General features: G+C 40.3%; 1 protein-coding gene across 1 annotated transcript in view; it reads right to left on the bottom strand.

Moving 5' to 3' along the window:
- Positions 1-15,056, bottom strand: part of pcsk5b (proprotein convertase subtilisin/kexin type 5b) — a 56,389-nt gene that overhangs the window by 3,288 nt on the left and 38,045 nt on the right. The window contains 12 exon segments of the mRNA XM_034691516.1: positions 581-696; positions 2,161-2,299; positions 2,433-2,536; positions 4,268-4,352; positions 5,904-5,919; positions 5,922-5,959; positions 5,962-6,101; positions 10,452-10,554; positions 10,794-10,919; positions 11,479-11,615; positions 11,996-12,184; positions 14,822-14,939. Of these exon segments, the coding sequence (XP_034547407.1) occupies positions 581-696; positions 2,161-2,299; positions 2,433-2,536; positions 4,268-4,352; positions 5,904-5,919; positions 5,922-5,959; positions 5,962-6,101; positions 10,452-10,554; positions 10,794-10,919; positions 11,479-11,615; positions 11,996-12,184; positions 14,822-14,939 (1,311 nt within the window).

Genomic DNA, 15,056 nt, shown 5'->3' with positions numbered 1-15,056 from the left:
ACAATGCTCAGTAAAAAAAAAGCAGAAAATGTTGCGTCAAACTAAAGCCACAAGAAGGTGTGAGTGCAATCCAATAAGCTTATGTGTTAATGATGTGCTGAACATGGACAAGGTCTTAAGACAGATAACAAAACAGCTGAAAGAAGAACACACTGCTTTTCCAGTTTTGAAGCTTCAACACTGAGCAGTTTGAATCAAGAAGTTAGTACACAGCTCGAAAATATTAAAAGAAGGCCACAGGTAAGTCCTCAGTCTGTTTGATCAATAAAACCCTTTTTTTTTCAATACCCTGAGGAATTTAACAAAATGTAACTCTACAGAAAACATATTTGAAAGATTTAGGCTTTTCGCTTTTTCTCTCAATGAGAGGATGAAATGGAGAACATCTACATTTAGTAACTTTAAAAAACTGTAATAAATCTAAAGCATTACAAAGTTATCTGTTCAACTCAGTGCTGATCTAAGTCTCACTGTGGACTACACTTGTATGAGTTACAAATATTGTTTGAGTGAGACAATACAACAGGTACATAACAAACACATAGTAGTGGTCATGTAGATAAGAAAGCTGACAACTCACCATCTTTGCAGATGGTGCTGACCACACAGGCTCCAGCTTCCAGATTGTAACCACTGACACAGCTGCTGCAGTTTCTCTCCCCAGCCCCCGAGCACTCTAGGCAGCTATGGTCACACCTGTTGATGGTTTATCAAGAGTTAGATACATGTCTATACAGCTATTAAAAGTGTTACATAACTCCTTGAAAGATGTGATCATGGATAATTCAGCTGTCTTTCCCTGGTTGGATGTAGTGCTCATGAATGTTGCCCTTTAGGAGATAAACTTCCACACCTTTGACTTTTTGCTGCAATAGTTGATGTGTAACAATTCAATAAAACCCTTTCTAATTTTGCATAATAATCAGCTCAAAATCATTTGTTCCCACCACGTAAAATTTTTCGACTCGCAAATTGTCCTGGAGGGCCTTATATACTTGTGAAGCGTGTTAACTCAACCAGGAACAACTGAGTGGACCCAGTTACATATAAAAAAAATGAAAAAAAATGAAAAAATAACTTTATTAAGGCTTTTTATGATCAACACCGACACAAAAACTATTTACTGTAAATAATTCATGTTTTCATTTAAGTCTGCAGTTTATGCTTTGAACCCTCTAGTGATGTGTTGGGTTGCAGCTTTTCCAAAGAACTTAAAGCTCTTAAAAAAGGTCTTAAGAAGATTACATTTTAACAGAGTTTCTATTATCATAAAAGTTAAGGAAACAAATTTAATAATCCTTTGGAAGCAGTGGGCCAATATGAGACAACAAGAAAATAAAGTTCTCTGATAAGCTCTCCTGGTAGTGATGGAGGGAGGCAAACTTTTACTGGAAAGTACCCGGCAAGAGGGGAGCTCACGGAGAATTAGGAAATCAAGTACGGTAAAAAGTCAAGTGAGCAATAAATTATTCAAGGAGTCTACCTCAATGAAACGTGAAAAAAGCTGAGGAGTCTGAAAGTGGGAGTGATGGGAGGATAAGTAGTCATAGCACTGTCATCAAACAGGGATATATGAGTATGTTTTCACGTTACGTTCCTCCTTTTCTTTAGCATGAGAGAAGAGGGTGTGGAGACAACACACAGATGTCAGATACCTTCCTTACAGGTTATTGTCTTTTAAATGCTGTGTTTTCTTATTATTCCTCTGATTCTTATTTTACTTATTTGTGTGCACAGAGGCAGCAAGTAACCCACAACTGAACTGCAGAGGTAAGAATATTAAAGCAGACAAATGGGGTGCTGATCCTTGGGGAAGACAGAGTGGACCCTTATTCATTACAAATATAAAGTGTACTGTATTTCATGTTGAACAAAACATATGTTACAATGATAAAACAGGCTTGTATATATTTTAAGACTGCAATTTTTACGATTTTGTTTTTATGGTTCATGCCGTTTATCTTGCTGTAATTGTTTTTCCACAGTTTTTTAAGATTAAACTTTAGAATATGAAACACTAAAATGTGTTCCTGTGTGCAATGCACTGCAGAGCACAACTAGTGCTAGAGGAAGCTTCTATAGCTCTATATATTCTTGTTTACTCCTGCACTCTGGAGATCTAAAAGTGGTATGGAGGTGTTGGCAGGTGTGCTGACTCACTTCTTACAAGACCTCTGAACCTGCCCGTTGTCTGCGGTCTGCTCTGACAAGTAGTAGCCAGCGCTGCATGTCGACACACACCGCCAGTCCTCAAGTAAGTAGCCCTCTGCACACTTAGTGCACGCCTCTATTCCTGTACCTGAAAAGCATGCAGACACACACTTCAGGCATGTTTTTAGGAGCAACAAAAATATCAGGTAGGTTTTACACAAGAAATGTCTTTCTTACATTGTCAGTACTACTTTGTTGTCAAAAATCATATTGAGTTCTACCTGCACAAGTGGCACAAGCCCGATGACAGGGCTCACAGGTCCTTCTGTGGCCGTTGTAATAGGTGCCTGGGTCACAGGTCATCTGACACTTGTTTGCTTGTAGACTGTAAAAAGAATAGAACAGGAAACATATTCACACATTAATGCCAGAGAGAAACTTAGGTTTTTGAAAACGAGAGAGGCGTTGTTAGTTTAAACATGCACCCCTTATACGAAGCTGTAGTGCTCTTTGGAGCAGTTGCAGGCTCAAATATTTGCTGCATGTTTTTCCCCACTCTCTACTCCTAAGATTTTCTGTCTATCTTCAGCTGTCCTGTCCATTAGAGGTGAAAATGCCCAAAAATATAACTATAAAAAAATCAAATCAATGCAGCCAGCAGCACAGGTAAGTTTAAGAAAAGTGTACAAGAACTCTCGTGTTTCAAAAGTGAAAATATACCCAAGCTTTTCTGTGAAACACCAGACATGACAGAGTGCTTTTCTTTCATTCTTGGTTTATTGTTTAAGGAAAATGACAAAAAAATGGCTGAAGCACCACCAATTCACAATTCAAGAGAAGTTAAAGAAAGTTTCCTGTTTTGACAGACAGAAACCAAAGATTCTGAAAATACCAGATGTAGAGGTAGAGGTCAGTTCAAACTTTTATAAACTCCAATCCTACCTCTGGTAGTTTTAGAGTTTAGAAAGTGTGTTATGTGAAGTCAAAGTGAGGACAGGTTGGTGAGCTGCTGCACTGAGCTAAAAAACAGCTGGTCTGCGTTAGCTAACGTTTCCCAGAAACAATCGTGTCTGGTCCTCTCTCCCTCCTCTGCTCTTAACTGACCATGAATGGTGGTAGAGCAGAGACTCTGTGTATTCTCTGCAAAGGTGTGTACGGGAGCACATGTGTGAGCATGTGTCTTACTGTGGGCTCGCTGGTGTTCACAGGAAATTATGGCTTACAAGTGTCCCCACCTCCACCTCTGGCAACGTTAACACTTCTAGCTGGGTTCAAGACCACAATTTGTTTTAAACTCTTCACAAGGGTTTGCTTGGTGACCTATCAGGAATTTCAGCACTCTGAAACACCCTATCCTCTGTCAGGTCAAGCGTAGTTGTGGCTGTTTTAAGAGGCTGCCGTGGAAGTGGCCACAAAATGAACTGGAACACGTCTGCAGAGATGACTAAATGGTTTAGATCAGAGGTTCTTCAAAGCAAGATCACAACCCAAAAAGGGCAATGGCTCCTCTTTTCTTGTGGGTCTCCACATGACAAAGTATATTCAAGCTTTAATAAGCTTGGGTCACAGAAAGTAACTCATGTTTCTTAATATAGCTCCCAGGAGGAAAGCAGTTGGGAAGCCCTGTTTTCTCTGGTTCTACTGCAAACCCAAACCAGAGTGTGATACAATAGTCTAGGCTAAATTAGCAACAGAGTCGTCCTGCTGCGTTAGAGTGGCTGAACACAAAGGTTTTTATTCTCAACCCACAACACTGACAATCCAAGCTGAATGAACCATTGCACAAGTATGACACAGGACTGTGGACCTACAATGAACAGACTGGGATTAAAACCAGCAGAAGGACAGGGTGCTGGTTTAGCTCAACTGTTAGGAAACAGTCCTTGACACTAGCTACCCAGGTTCAACTCCAACCTCTGGTCCTTTGGATTCATGTCATTACCCACTCTCTCACCTGTTTCTTACTCTATTCTTTATTTTACAAACAAAACATGGTTCACAAGTTGTGCGGTGTATAATTGTAATTTATGTGGCAAATACACAATGAAACTTCAATGACATGCTGTCAAATCTTTAAAAACTTTAAACTCAGTGCTCAGTTTGACCCCCAGCTTACCTCATGCCAGGTTTACATTCTGTGCAGACAGAGGAAGTGGTACACTTCTTACAGTTCTCTGGACATCTCCGGCAAATATTGGAATCTGAAAGAAACAGCAGAAGCCCGTCACACACACACACACACACACACACACACACACACACAGGCTAAAAGGAACAAGAAGTTTTGTTATAGTTGAAATGAGGGCAATGGAGGAGGAAGACCAAAAACAGTACGAAGGGAAAAGGTGTAAAGTGAGAGAGAAAAAGAGCAAAAGAAGAAGGGGCAGATAAAGAATAGTCAGAGAGAAGAGATGACCAAAAGGAGAGGGAGAGCAGAAATGTCAAAAGGCTAATGCTGTGGGGATGAAAAAGAAGATTGGAGAGTTGGTGAGGAGGGGGGGGGGGGCAGGAATGTCGATGAATATTTCAAAAGGCAGACTAAAGGCAAGACACGCTTTGACACAATACACATGGACACCCCTGCCTCCAGGCGCTCCAGCAAGGTTAAGGTTTGCCCAAATAAGATAGATAAATAAAGTGTTTTATCATTATTTGAGAAGCAGAGAAAAACAGATTTTTACTCAAAGGTGTAATTTCTTTATTTTTACAAATTGTATCTTGTATCTTATAACATTAACTTTATAACAAGCTTTTTCAAAGTCTAGAGGAAAATTCTGAAATTCAGTACTATAAACGATCTGATCAAAACTGTTGATGAGTTTGTGGATCATTAAAGCTTTGTAACCCTGTGTGTAACAGTGATCTTTACTTTTGGTCCAACAGTCAAATAGCTCAACCCAAAACATAAGTCCCTTAGACAAACCTGTTTTGAACCAAATAATTTAAACTATCTTTAGATAAAAGTGATCTTAGACCTTAAAAGAGATCCTCCACGTCCATGTGTTCATAAAGCATGAATTCACCTTGGGTCTGTTGTCAGACTAACAAAGACAAACAAAACTCCTGAGGAGCTCATTTACACAACACAAAACTCAACACTGCCAAGGTTTTCAAAAGCAAAAGGTATCCAGTACAACTTGGCCTGTTAAGATGTTATGATTGAACTTGGATTGAATCACATTAGATCTGCGCCAGAGACTCTCAGAGCTGCAGGGCTCACACTGCTGGCTGCAAACCAATCTATAGACATACACATAGTCTAGTTTCTCATTGCAGCTTAACGTTCCATCCAGGCTCGTAAACAAACAACACTAAGACATACCAGCAAATAAAAAAAGGTACAGACTGTTTACTAACACCACTACACTGATCAGTTATTAAAACACTGTGGTCAATACAAAGAGCTGACATCACTCATCGATTATCCTCTCAACAATCTCCTGGTTATCTTTGATGCCTAAAAACGCTGCCACAAGGGTTCCAAAGATAAGAAAGAAGAAGGAATATTCACTCCACATTCAGGGGTCATTTTGAGATTAGTGACAGTAGCGGTGTTATCTATGACCAGTTCTTTGTAATGCAGTTCACACATAGATGTTTGTTACAGCAGTAATGTTGGTACAGACCATGGAACAAGGAGAGAAACGCAAGAGTATGGAAACAGTTTCTTCACTGCACAGTGTGTCGTCATGTGTGTGTTCATTAGTAGAAAGTTTGTAAGTCAAAGGACAGTCTTTCAGCAGAAATCTCACCGAGGTCGAGGTAGAGTAGAAGCTTTCGGCACAGGTGGCCACACATGTGTTGGAGCTTCATTGAGGTGAAAACCAGTCCGGCATGGTGTGCACTGGTCGCTGCGGCTGCCAAACGCAGGTGTCGCACAATGAGGAGCACTTTTGCAGCGCTTCCTATCGTCATGGAAAAATCCACTTGGGCATTCGGACACGCACATCCTGGAGACAGAAAAGTGAGGGAAAGAAAAGAGAAACAAAGTGTCAACAAAGACCAACATGAAACTTAAAGACGTTCAAAGAGAGGACAGCATATGATATATCAGGTTCCCTTCTTATAGTGATAATCCCCATCAGTAAGCTTTGTTGCTTTATTGTTAACAGGCTTGTAATGCAAAACATATCCAACAGAAAACACATGCCTCTTGTGTAAGATATTATGGGCACAGTTTATTGTGTGCAATAATAAATATAAGCTGAAGTAAAGTATGGTTTGAAAATCCTTTTTATTATGAAAAAGTAAAAGTAAACTTTGTCAGGCATCAACAGCCCATCATTATTTGTGACCAATAGAAGCAGAGTGTGTGCATGCAGCTGCTATAAGGTGAACAGGTGCAGCATCTGTTGGATAACTTCACAGCCCTCCATCACCCCCTCATTTCAGCCTGAGGCTCCCCTCCTAAAGGTAAAAAGATCTCCAAAATCCTCAGTACAAACATGTGCGTGCCAATACACACATACCCCTTAAACCTCATTCACCCACATCAGAGTTTTCTGCCAAGAAACACATTTTGCATGCGTGAAACACACAATCCACATGTGCACATACACACTTTGCTCTCCAATTTCAAGACTATTTCTCTGCTGCAGAAATGATCATTCAACAACTAAGATTTTAAAATCATATGATGTGAAGTCTACACAAAGGACTTAATTTAATATAAGAACTTCAAACAGCATGTTCCTGATCTGGACAGTGACTGAAATTGTGTTGACCTTTAGTTATATTATGTATCATCAAATCAAATCAAGGAGACACAGTCAAATTGTCAATTATCTGTAATGGCAACAAAGCACACTAACATGTATGAAAGTATGGATAATTACCTGCAAGTGAACCAGATCAACTGTATACACATTCATAAACATTTAAACTATAACTGTACTTCAGAGAACTCCTGTCTTTCTTGCTATACATCAGGGCTGCTGCTGCCATTGAGAATTATAAAGGTGAAGTCCTCAGTATGTTTCTTCTTTTGAGCATGAGAAAATAAACTGCAGTTTACATTTAACATCTTTGATTAGATAAACTAGATTTCAACTGGATGTATACCACAATATATTGATAAGTCTGAGGCACAAATGTAAACACAAAGACACAAATGTATGCACACACAGGTGCAAAACCTACAAAGTGCCAGAGTCCCACACACAGTAACCTTTGGGTGAGTGTTGACCATCAAACACATATGTAAGGATGTATTATGTGAACACTATACCACTCATCTCCTTCCTCCCACCACTCCCAAACCTGCGTTCATCAATTGCTCCCGTGGTGTCAGAAAAGGGCAGCACACCTTCAAAGTGAGCTAATGATAAGGCAGCGGCTAAGCTCACACAATCTCATGCACCTGCATCGGTTTGCCTTTTATTAGTGCGGAGACTCCCAACACAAAGACAATTACAATAAACTTTGATCCTAATGGGATCCTAAGGGCAAAAGAAAAAGTGAATACACACGCACACATGCAGGTGTGCATATACTTAACAGGGGTGAATACATTTGACTGACAGGAAACAGCATCTCTGTTATCATACTAACCAATTCATCAGGAAACCACTTGCATCGTTTCTTTATCCACGGTGTGATCAGCAAATAACAGAGACAGGCACCTCCTCTGGCATTTAACAATGGCAAAAAAAAGTGAAAATCCAAATGATATATAGTCACTTTCCCAAATTCCAGAACAAAGGATTAAGCTCAAACATGACTTGGGGTCAAAATATGACAACAGACAGGAGACTTGTCATGTAGTCATGAAAACAGCAATAATTCCCTCAACATGAGGTTGGTGCCTTTGAAGTTGTGCCTGCCATGTGGAAATCTGAGGCAAAGCAGCTCAAGAGCCACCCATCACTCTGTGTCATTCATTACTTTCAAATTTTTGTTCTCTCTTTATGTTGCTCTTTGAGGAACTTTTGGTGTTAAATCAAGAAAAGTGGTACAATTAACTTTAAATGGTCGGAGACTTTGTCACTTTAATTTAACAGACTGTGGCATCATGACGTTTATAAATACTTCCAAAGAGTCTGAAATCAACATCTAAACGAAGACTATGGATTTATTGTATAAACACTGTTACAAAGATTCGAAATGATGAATTGCTTCTCTCTGGGTTGTGTTTCTAATCTTCAAAGTAAAAAAAAGATAAGTCAAATTTTATAGTTTCTCTTAAGAGGCTGTGTTCACAGTACAAGTTTGTTAGCTGTGTCTTGAACAAAACTTTGGGGGGTGCCAGTCTGGCTTAGCGGTTTAAAGACCCTGCCCCATGCACAGAGGCTTTAGTTCGTCACAGTGACTACCGGTTAAACTTCCAGCTTTTGTCTTCCACTGCATATTTACCCCACTCTCTCTGCACACAGTTCCTGTTTCTCTTTAGCTGTCTGATCTAATTTAGGAAAAAAGGCCAAACAATAAACAAAACATCTGATTTGATCCTGTTTTTTTTACTATCATTAACAAACCAACAACATCACCAGTAATTTGTTTATTTTTGCTAGAAAGTGAAAAAAATGGACAGATCATTTTCAGCTTGTTTACTGACTATTAAACTCAATTATGCCAGAACAGCTGTGCCACAAGCATTTGCTGAGGCTCTGGGTTGAATTAAATGCAGTTATCAGTAGACTGCTGTGCAGCAGGATTCACTTCACAACCACACAGTGTGTGCAACAATCAGATGTTTTAAAATCCTACACGTGCCAGACGGATCCTCTATCTGGAGCTTTGTTACTCAGACACACTTTTTAAATTGAGGGGGAACAAAACAAATTGGTTCTGGTGTGGTAGTCCTTAGATAGATTACTTTAACATCTCCTAATCTGTCCAAAGTGAGACAGTGAGACCCAGTAGAATTATAAACTAATAATGTGGAATAAAGATTTATTGCAGAGTCATGTTTGTACTGTTTAATTTATCTTCTGCTGATATTCATTAAAGACAGCTGCTCTTAAAGCAACTAGACATTGATTATTTTACAATAGTAAAAAGGGAGAGATTGTTATTAAAAATCCAATTAAAGAGGTTCTGGCACCACCATCAGTTTGCAGGGTGCTACACTATTTTTGTATTCTTACAGTTTAGGGCCTGTGTCCATTGACAGCATTTTCCCACGAACAGCAACTGTGACCACAGTGTCAGAGCCCCTCTTGCTTCCCGTTGCAAGGTTATTGAAGTTTTCTCAAAGCACATCCGCTTCCCTGCCCCTCAAGTCTGTTTTGAATTGGTCTATATGATAATCTGCTTCTAACCAAGGACATATTACACGAAATCAATGGAAATGTGTCCTGGCAGCAGCTAAGACCTGAAAATTGTATCCTTGAAAAGTCTGATAAGTTTCAACTCCGCCATTGACAAAGTTGATATGGGAAGTGTGGTGGAATTCATCAATAAACTTAACTTAGGACACAGAAGACTCAGGAGACTCTGATGGCTTACATTGAAGACTCGATCAAGAAGATATGACACAATACACAGGCAGGAGAGTGCAGTGCAATGCCATGTCAGTTCTGTGAGACCATCTCTCTGGAGTGGTGTATGTCCCCAAAGATGACGATAAAGTTACATACTCACACCCAGACAATGTAGCCTAGAGACACTTAGTCTGTCAAAACATATAGATATGAACAGAACCTGGAAGAAGGACCTTGACTGACAAAGTAACTCTGTCTTTCTTATCACCCAGCTGTGTCTGATGACATGGAGAATGAATGTATGACTAAACAGAAGGAAGGTTACTCTGCTCCTGAATAGCATGCAACCCTGAAGCTTGACCTAGAAGGCCCCAGTATAATCTAATACTAGGAGACGCTTACACTGGAAAAATATAAGCATGAAACATGCTTACATCTAGAAGACTATGAAAAATCCACCACAGGAAGTACCCCCGCTTCTTAATTTAAATTGGTTGTTGAAAGAGAAGTGACACTGATGAACCGGGCTGTGTTAGAAGTTGAACTACTTTCAACTAAGAACACTGAGTGCAGTGACAAAGACAGGACGATTTTGGTGCCTAGGATGCTAAATGCTGAAAATGCTGAACTGAATGAGTTTTGTTTAGAAAATGGTGCTGCACGAAAAAAAAAAGCCAATTGTGGACACATGTCCTTACTCTGTACAAGTGATACAAGTCTGTATCAATAGTAAAAAGTCAAGTCCTTTTCAACCTATTTGAACTCCAGTCAGTAGATCTTAAAATGTATACAGCACACTGTGGTCGAAGTTTTAATTCTACATTTATTCTTATAAAAAACAACAATACAATATAAATGCATTTTCTTAGGCAGTCTGACCTGGTGTTGTTCTTGAACTTGAGGAAGTAGTGGAGGCAGTTGATGCAGTGATGGGGTCCAGGACCCTCACAGCCGTTTTCATTGCACTCTGTGTCACAGGGACCTGGAGAAACCAAGACAGTTTAAAGAGGTGATGAGCGTAGGAATAGGTTTTATGGATTAGTAACATACTTTTACAGACCATCATTTCTAATTTATGGCATCATTTAATAACACTCTTATTACTAATGTGGCACGATAACTTACTGTCCCTGTGAAAGGATGATAAAAACAGCAGCTGCTGAAGATTCGTGTTTCATTGCAGCTAACCTGTCTGTGCACTGCTCTGGATTTATGACCTACCGTTGTACTCCTCGGTGAACTCCTCCTCGGTGGGCGTCAGCAAGTCGGTGGAGCGCGGCTTATCGCTGCGCAGGTATGGGTGCACAGAGGTGCCATACAGAACCAATGACCACTCCTTCAGCTTGCCTGAGGAAACAGACGCATTGTAAAAGTCAGTTCAGACACAGATTCACTTTAGTTTGCTCTGATGCAGAGCAGCTGACTACCCTTTGATATCTATTTGATTTGTACGTTGCATACAAGGAGTTGCCATAACCAGTAGGTCCAAAAAATAATGAAACATATGTGTATTTATGAAGGGTTTCCTTCCTTCTCTGGACAGAGGTTCAACTGTCTTTCAGGACTTGATTGCAGCGGCTATAAAACATTTATTGAATATTTTTTGAGGTACAGTAAACAGATTATAATACTGTCTCTTAATTATACGCCTAATTTGGCACATGTTTAGATTACACTGATAGACGTGGCAGCTTTTTAGGAACTGCAGCTCTCCATTGGAGACTTTATTATGTTGTTAAATTAGTGGATCATTGGAGCAGTAAAGTTCACTGCCTCCAGAGTAACGTGTGCTCCTACAGGTACTACACTCAGGCCAGACACCTTTTAGTCTTCAAAATTTAATAAAAAGATACATAAACTGATCATTGTTGTTTAATTCAAAAAAGAAACAAAAGAAAAGTCATACCAGGTACTTTTTGGCTGCGGAGTTGAGAGGGTGAATCGTAGATCTCTAGGACCCAGTCTCCTGCAGCCTTCTCCCCCCAGCAGTGGGTGGTCATAAACTCCCAGTTCTTAAAACCCTCCATGGAGTGATCAAACAACCTGTACATCAAGACCACACACAAACACACACAACAGCTTAAGTATCGCAAATACCAGGAAAAAAAAACAAGTCCAATCACACCTACTGATAAATTGTGGAAAACATTGCAAAGCCCTGTGGTTATTTTGAGGTGAATGTAGACTAGATACAAAGCTAACATGTCTCCCAGTGTCAAATTCCCTGTAGAGTCTTATATTTATGACTTTACAGTCATATTGTTGGTAAAAAAGGAATAATAAACGTTTTCATTATCATACAGTAAACATCTCATTTAGCTTTGTTAGTATCTATCCCTGTCGGTCACAACATTTGTCTTCACTTGTATTTACACTTTCTTCATCTCATGTAGCATATGACATTGCATCAGTTGGGTCTTTACCTGTTGGCGAGCAGCTGAGACTTGGTCCCTGAGGGTGAGGTCAGGTTGATTGACAGGTCACCACGGCGAGGGTGTGTGATTGTAATCCGTACGACCACATGCTCCAGGTATATCACGTGATGGTTGGGGTTGTCTGTGCATCCGGTGGCCTTGTACACTGATCGCACCACATGCTCTGGACGAATAGTTCTGGAAGACAGGGTGGGATCCAATTTAAAAAGGAATATACATAAAATAATGAAATATCCAAACTTGTCATCTGTTTAAGCCTTGCCAACAAAACATACACTACTCTTTCAAACTGAGGCGAATCTCCACCTTGTAAAGCTGGGGACCTGGCCTGGGCAGCTGAAGCATCAAACTGCTAATGGCACGTATTTTTCCATTGCTAGGGTTTAATCTATAAATTGCAACCTGAGAGTGGGTTTAAGTTAGGGTTAAGTAAAACTCTCAACCGCCACTCTCTGTGTCCTAGGCCATAATGTACCCGTACTCCTGCCAATACTTGTTTGTGAAAAACAACCCAAGATATCTAGTTCCAGCAGTGAGTCACCCTAAAGAGAAATTACAAATCCCTCCTCTCATTTAACCTCCACTTAAAGCCAAAGAAAGCCATATTTTGGAATTTTAGTCATATTTATCTTTTTCTGAACTCCAGCAGGCCAAAGAAATCAAAAACAAAGAGCACGATAAGAAAGACAAAGAGCATTCTTCGCTCTGCACAGCTCAGCAGCAGAAACACCATCAAAGGGCCAACGCAAACATTGATGATTGTGAATCATTGAATAACTTCAGAGGTATGATCGAATATTATAATAACAAAGAAACAGGACAGGTTCAATTCAAGGGACAGTGATACAATCAGCCCAGAACAAGTATTTGTAGAAAGAATGATATACTGCTGCTGCTAACAGTGACACATGGAGACGCTGAGCCAACCTGATGCTTTAACTCGCAGCGGTGCTGGATTACACGCCTGGATTATTCTCTGGAAACTGCAACAAGCTGGTTAATTACACTTTCTGGCAAAATAATCACAAAAAAAGGATTACTATAATAAGCCTTTTTTGCCATAGTGGAGGGTTGAAAGACAATTATTGCCTGTAACTTGTATGGTTATATCCTCTTATGGAAATATTCTGTTATATTGTTTTTATTGATCTTTTAACATAGTTAAAACTTATTCACCTGTCTGATTGATTAGATAAGCTTAATACATAGTAGTGGGTAAAAGTGGATTATAACTGTGCAAATCGGCACATATTAAATGCTTGTTTTTCTAGAAAATGGCAGGTTAACAATCCAGAACAACTGCCAACTTATATAATACTTGAAGGACTTACACTCACTAAAACAATTTAATCAAACCCCTCTGAAAACACAGAAATACACAATAAATTCCATGAGCTCACACAGATGTAATGGAATGAAAAACAGACAGAAAACTCTCTGACGTCGCTTCATAAGAAGTGGATGGACTGTTTGGAAAGGGGACAGCTGTAATAGTCGGGGAGTCCAGCACTGATATCACAGCTCAAGCTTCTCTATGACACAACACAGATAAGTGAAGCATACGCATGGGAGCAAAACAGAGCAGATGCACAGCTGATTACCACCAGCCTGATTGCACACAGATCAGACCGTTTTCCTGGTGCGTGCTCCAAGTGGAGTGAGGCGAGTGATAGCAGACAGACATTACCGAACGCTGCTCGAGGGGCCAGCCAGAGGGTGTGTGGGAACACAGCAGTGAGGTGACGGCTGCACTTGTATAGCCAGTTAGAAGCACAGATGCACACACATATACTACAGCCCTGCCTCCAAAACCCATTAACACACTCTAGGAAAAATCTGTCTGACAGCCATGATGCAAGTGAGCAAGAAGTCACTGCTACAAAGTCTTTAACTCAAAAAAGTGGTTACGAAAGGAGAATGTGTAGGCTTTTTAGGGCAATCTGAAAATTCAGACACACAAAGCTTTCAGGACTTCTTTGCCTTCTTTCCAAAAACAAAACAAAGCCTTTTGTTCCTAGTGATTGCCCACATTGGCTTCTTTGCTTCTAAAGTCATTTGGCTGGACATACAAAGGCTAATTCTGTTTATAAACAAGGCTTAAGCTCCCAGTGGCTGAACAAATGTGTGACTGACCATTTCACACTTCTTAAGTCTACTCATAAACACATGGCGCATGGAAAAAGGAGGCTAAGATGACAGGGTTGTCTTATTTCTTACTTCGCAGCAGTGGAAATCTCTCCATAAGCCAACACACATTACATTTGAGAAGAGGTCTGGCTGCTCCACTGCCTTTGACACCGGCTGGACTTTACATAAGCCTCATATGGACTGACTCGTGCAGCGGAGCAGAACAGACAGAATGACACTGATAATGCTGCAGCCTCTGGCCACCGAGCCTTGGACTGAAAGCAAACCAGTTCAGGGCCCAAGTTCAGCCAGCCAGCCCGCCTGCCTAACACAGAACAGTGCTCAGACTTCCAGCTGCATCAAGAATAACAAGCTGTGAAGCTCTGGCTCTCTTCTCGCATGTGTGTGTGTATGTGTGTGTTTGTTTATATGTGTGTGTGCGTAGTAAAGGTCTTATTTGAGAACCACCCTGCCAGAACTAATACTTGGCCCCTATTAAAGGTACAGCTTGCACAACCACAATCTTAACACATGCCGGTGCATAAAACACCCGGAAAATAGAACATAAAAAGATGTTTCGACACATATGTTGATCTTAAACTTTTATCCCTTGTCTGGCTTTTAAATGAGCAAATGAGCTCAAGTAACGTTCACATATATAGAATATACTTCTGTGCTTGTGTTTACCTGATTTGTCGGTCTGCGCTCTCCACACAGACATGCTGTGTAGGGACTTGCTTCCAGCGAGCTGCCTCCTTCACCATCGCTTCAGCGTCCATCAGACCGAAGCCGTAGAGGTGGCTGACTGTTGAAACAGAGAAAAGTCACAGCTGATCAGATCACTCCAAAGCTAATTTAAAATGTTTTTCACTCCAACAATGATTTGTCTTAAACAAGATTGTTTTGGTTTAAACTCCTGGAG

The sequence above is a fragment of the Notolabrus celidotus genome, chromosome 9 (assembly GCF_009762535.1).
Source record: "Notolabrus celidotus isolate fNotCel1 chromosome 9, fNotCel1.pri, whole genome shotgun sequence".
NCBI lineage: Eukaryota > Metazoa > Chordata > Actinopteri > Labriformes > Labridae > Notolabrus > Notolabrus celidotus.
This window is presented reverse-complemented; position numbering and strand designations above follow the sequence as displayed.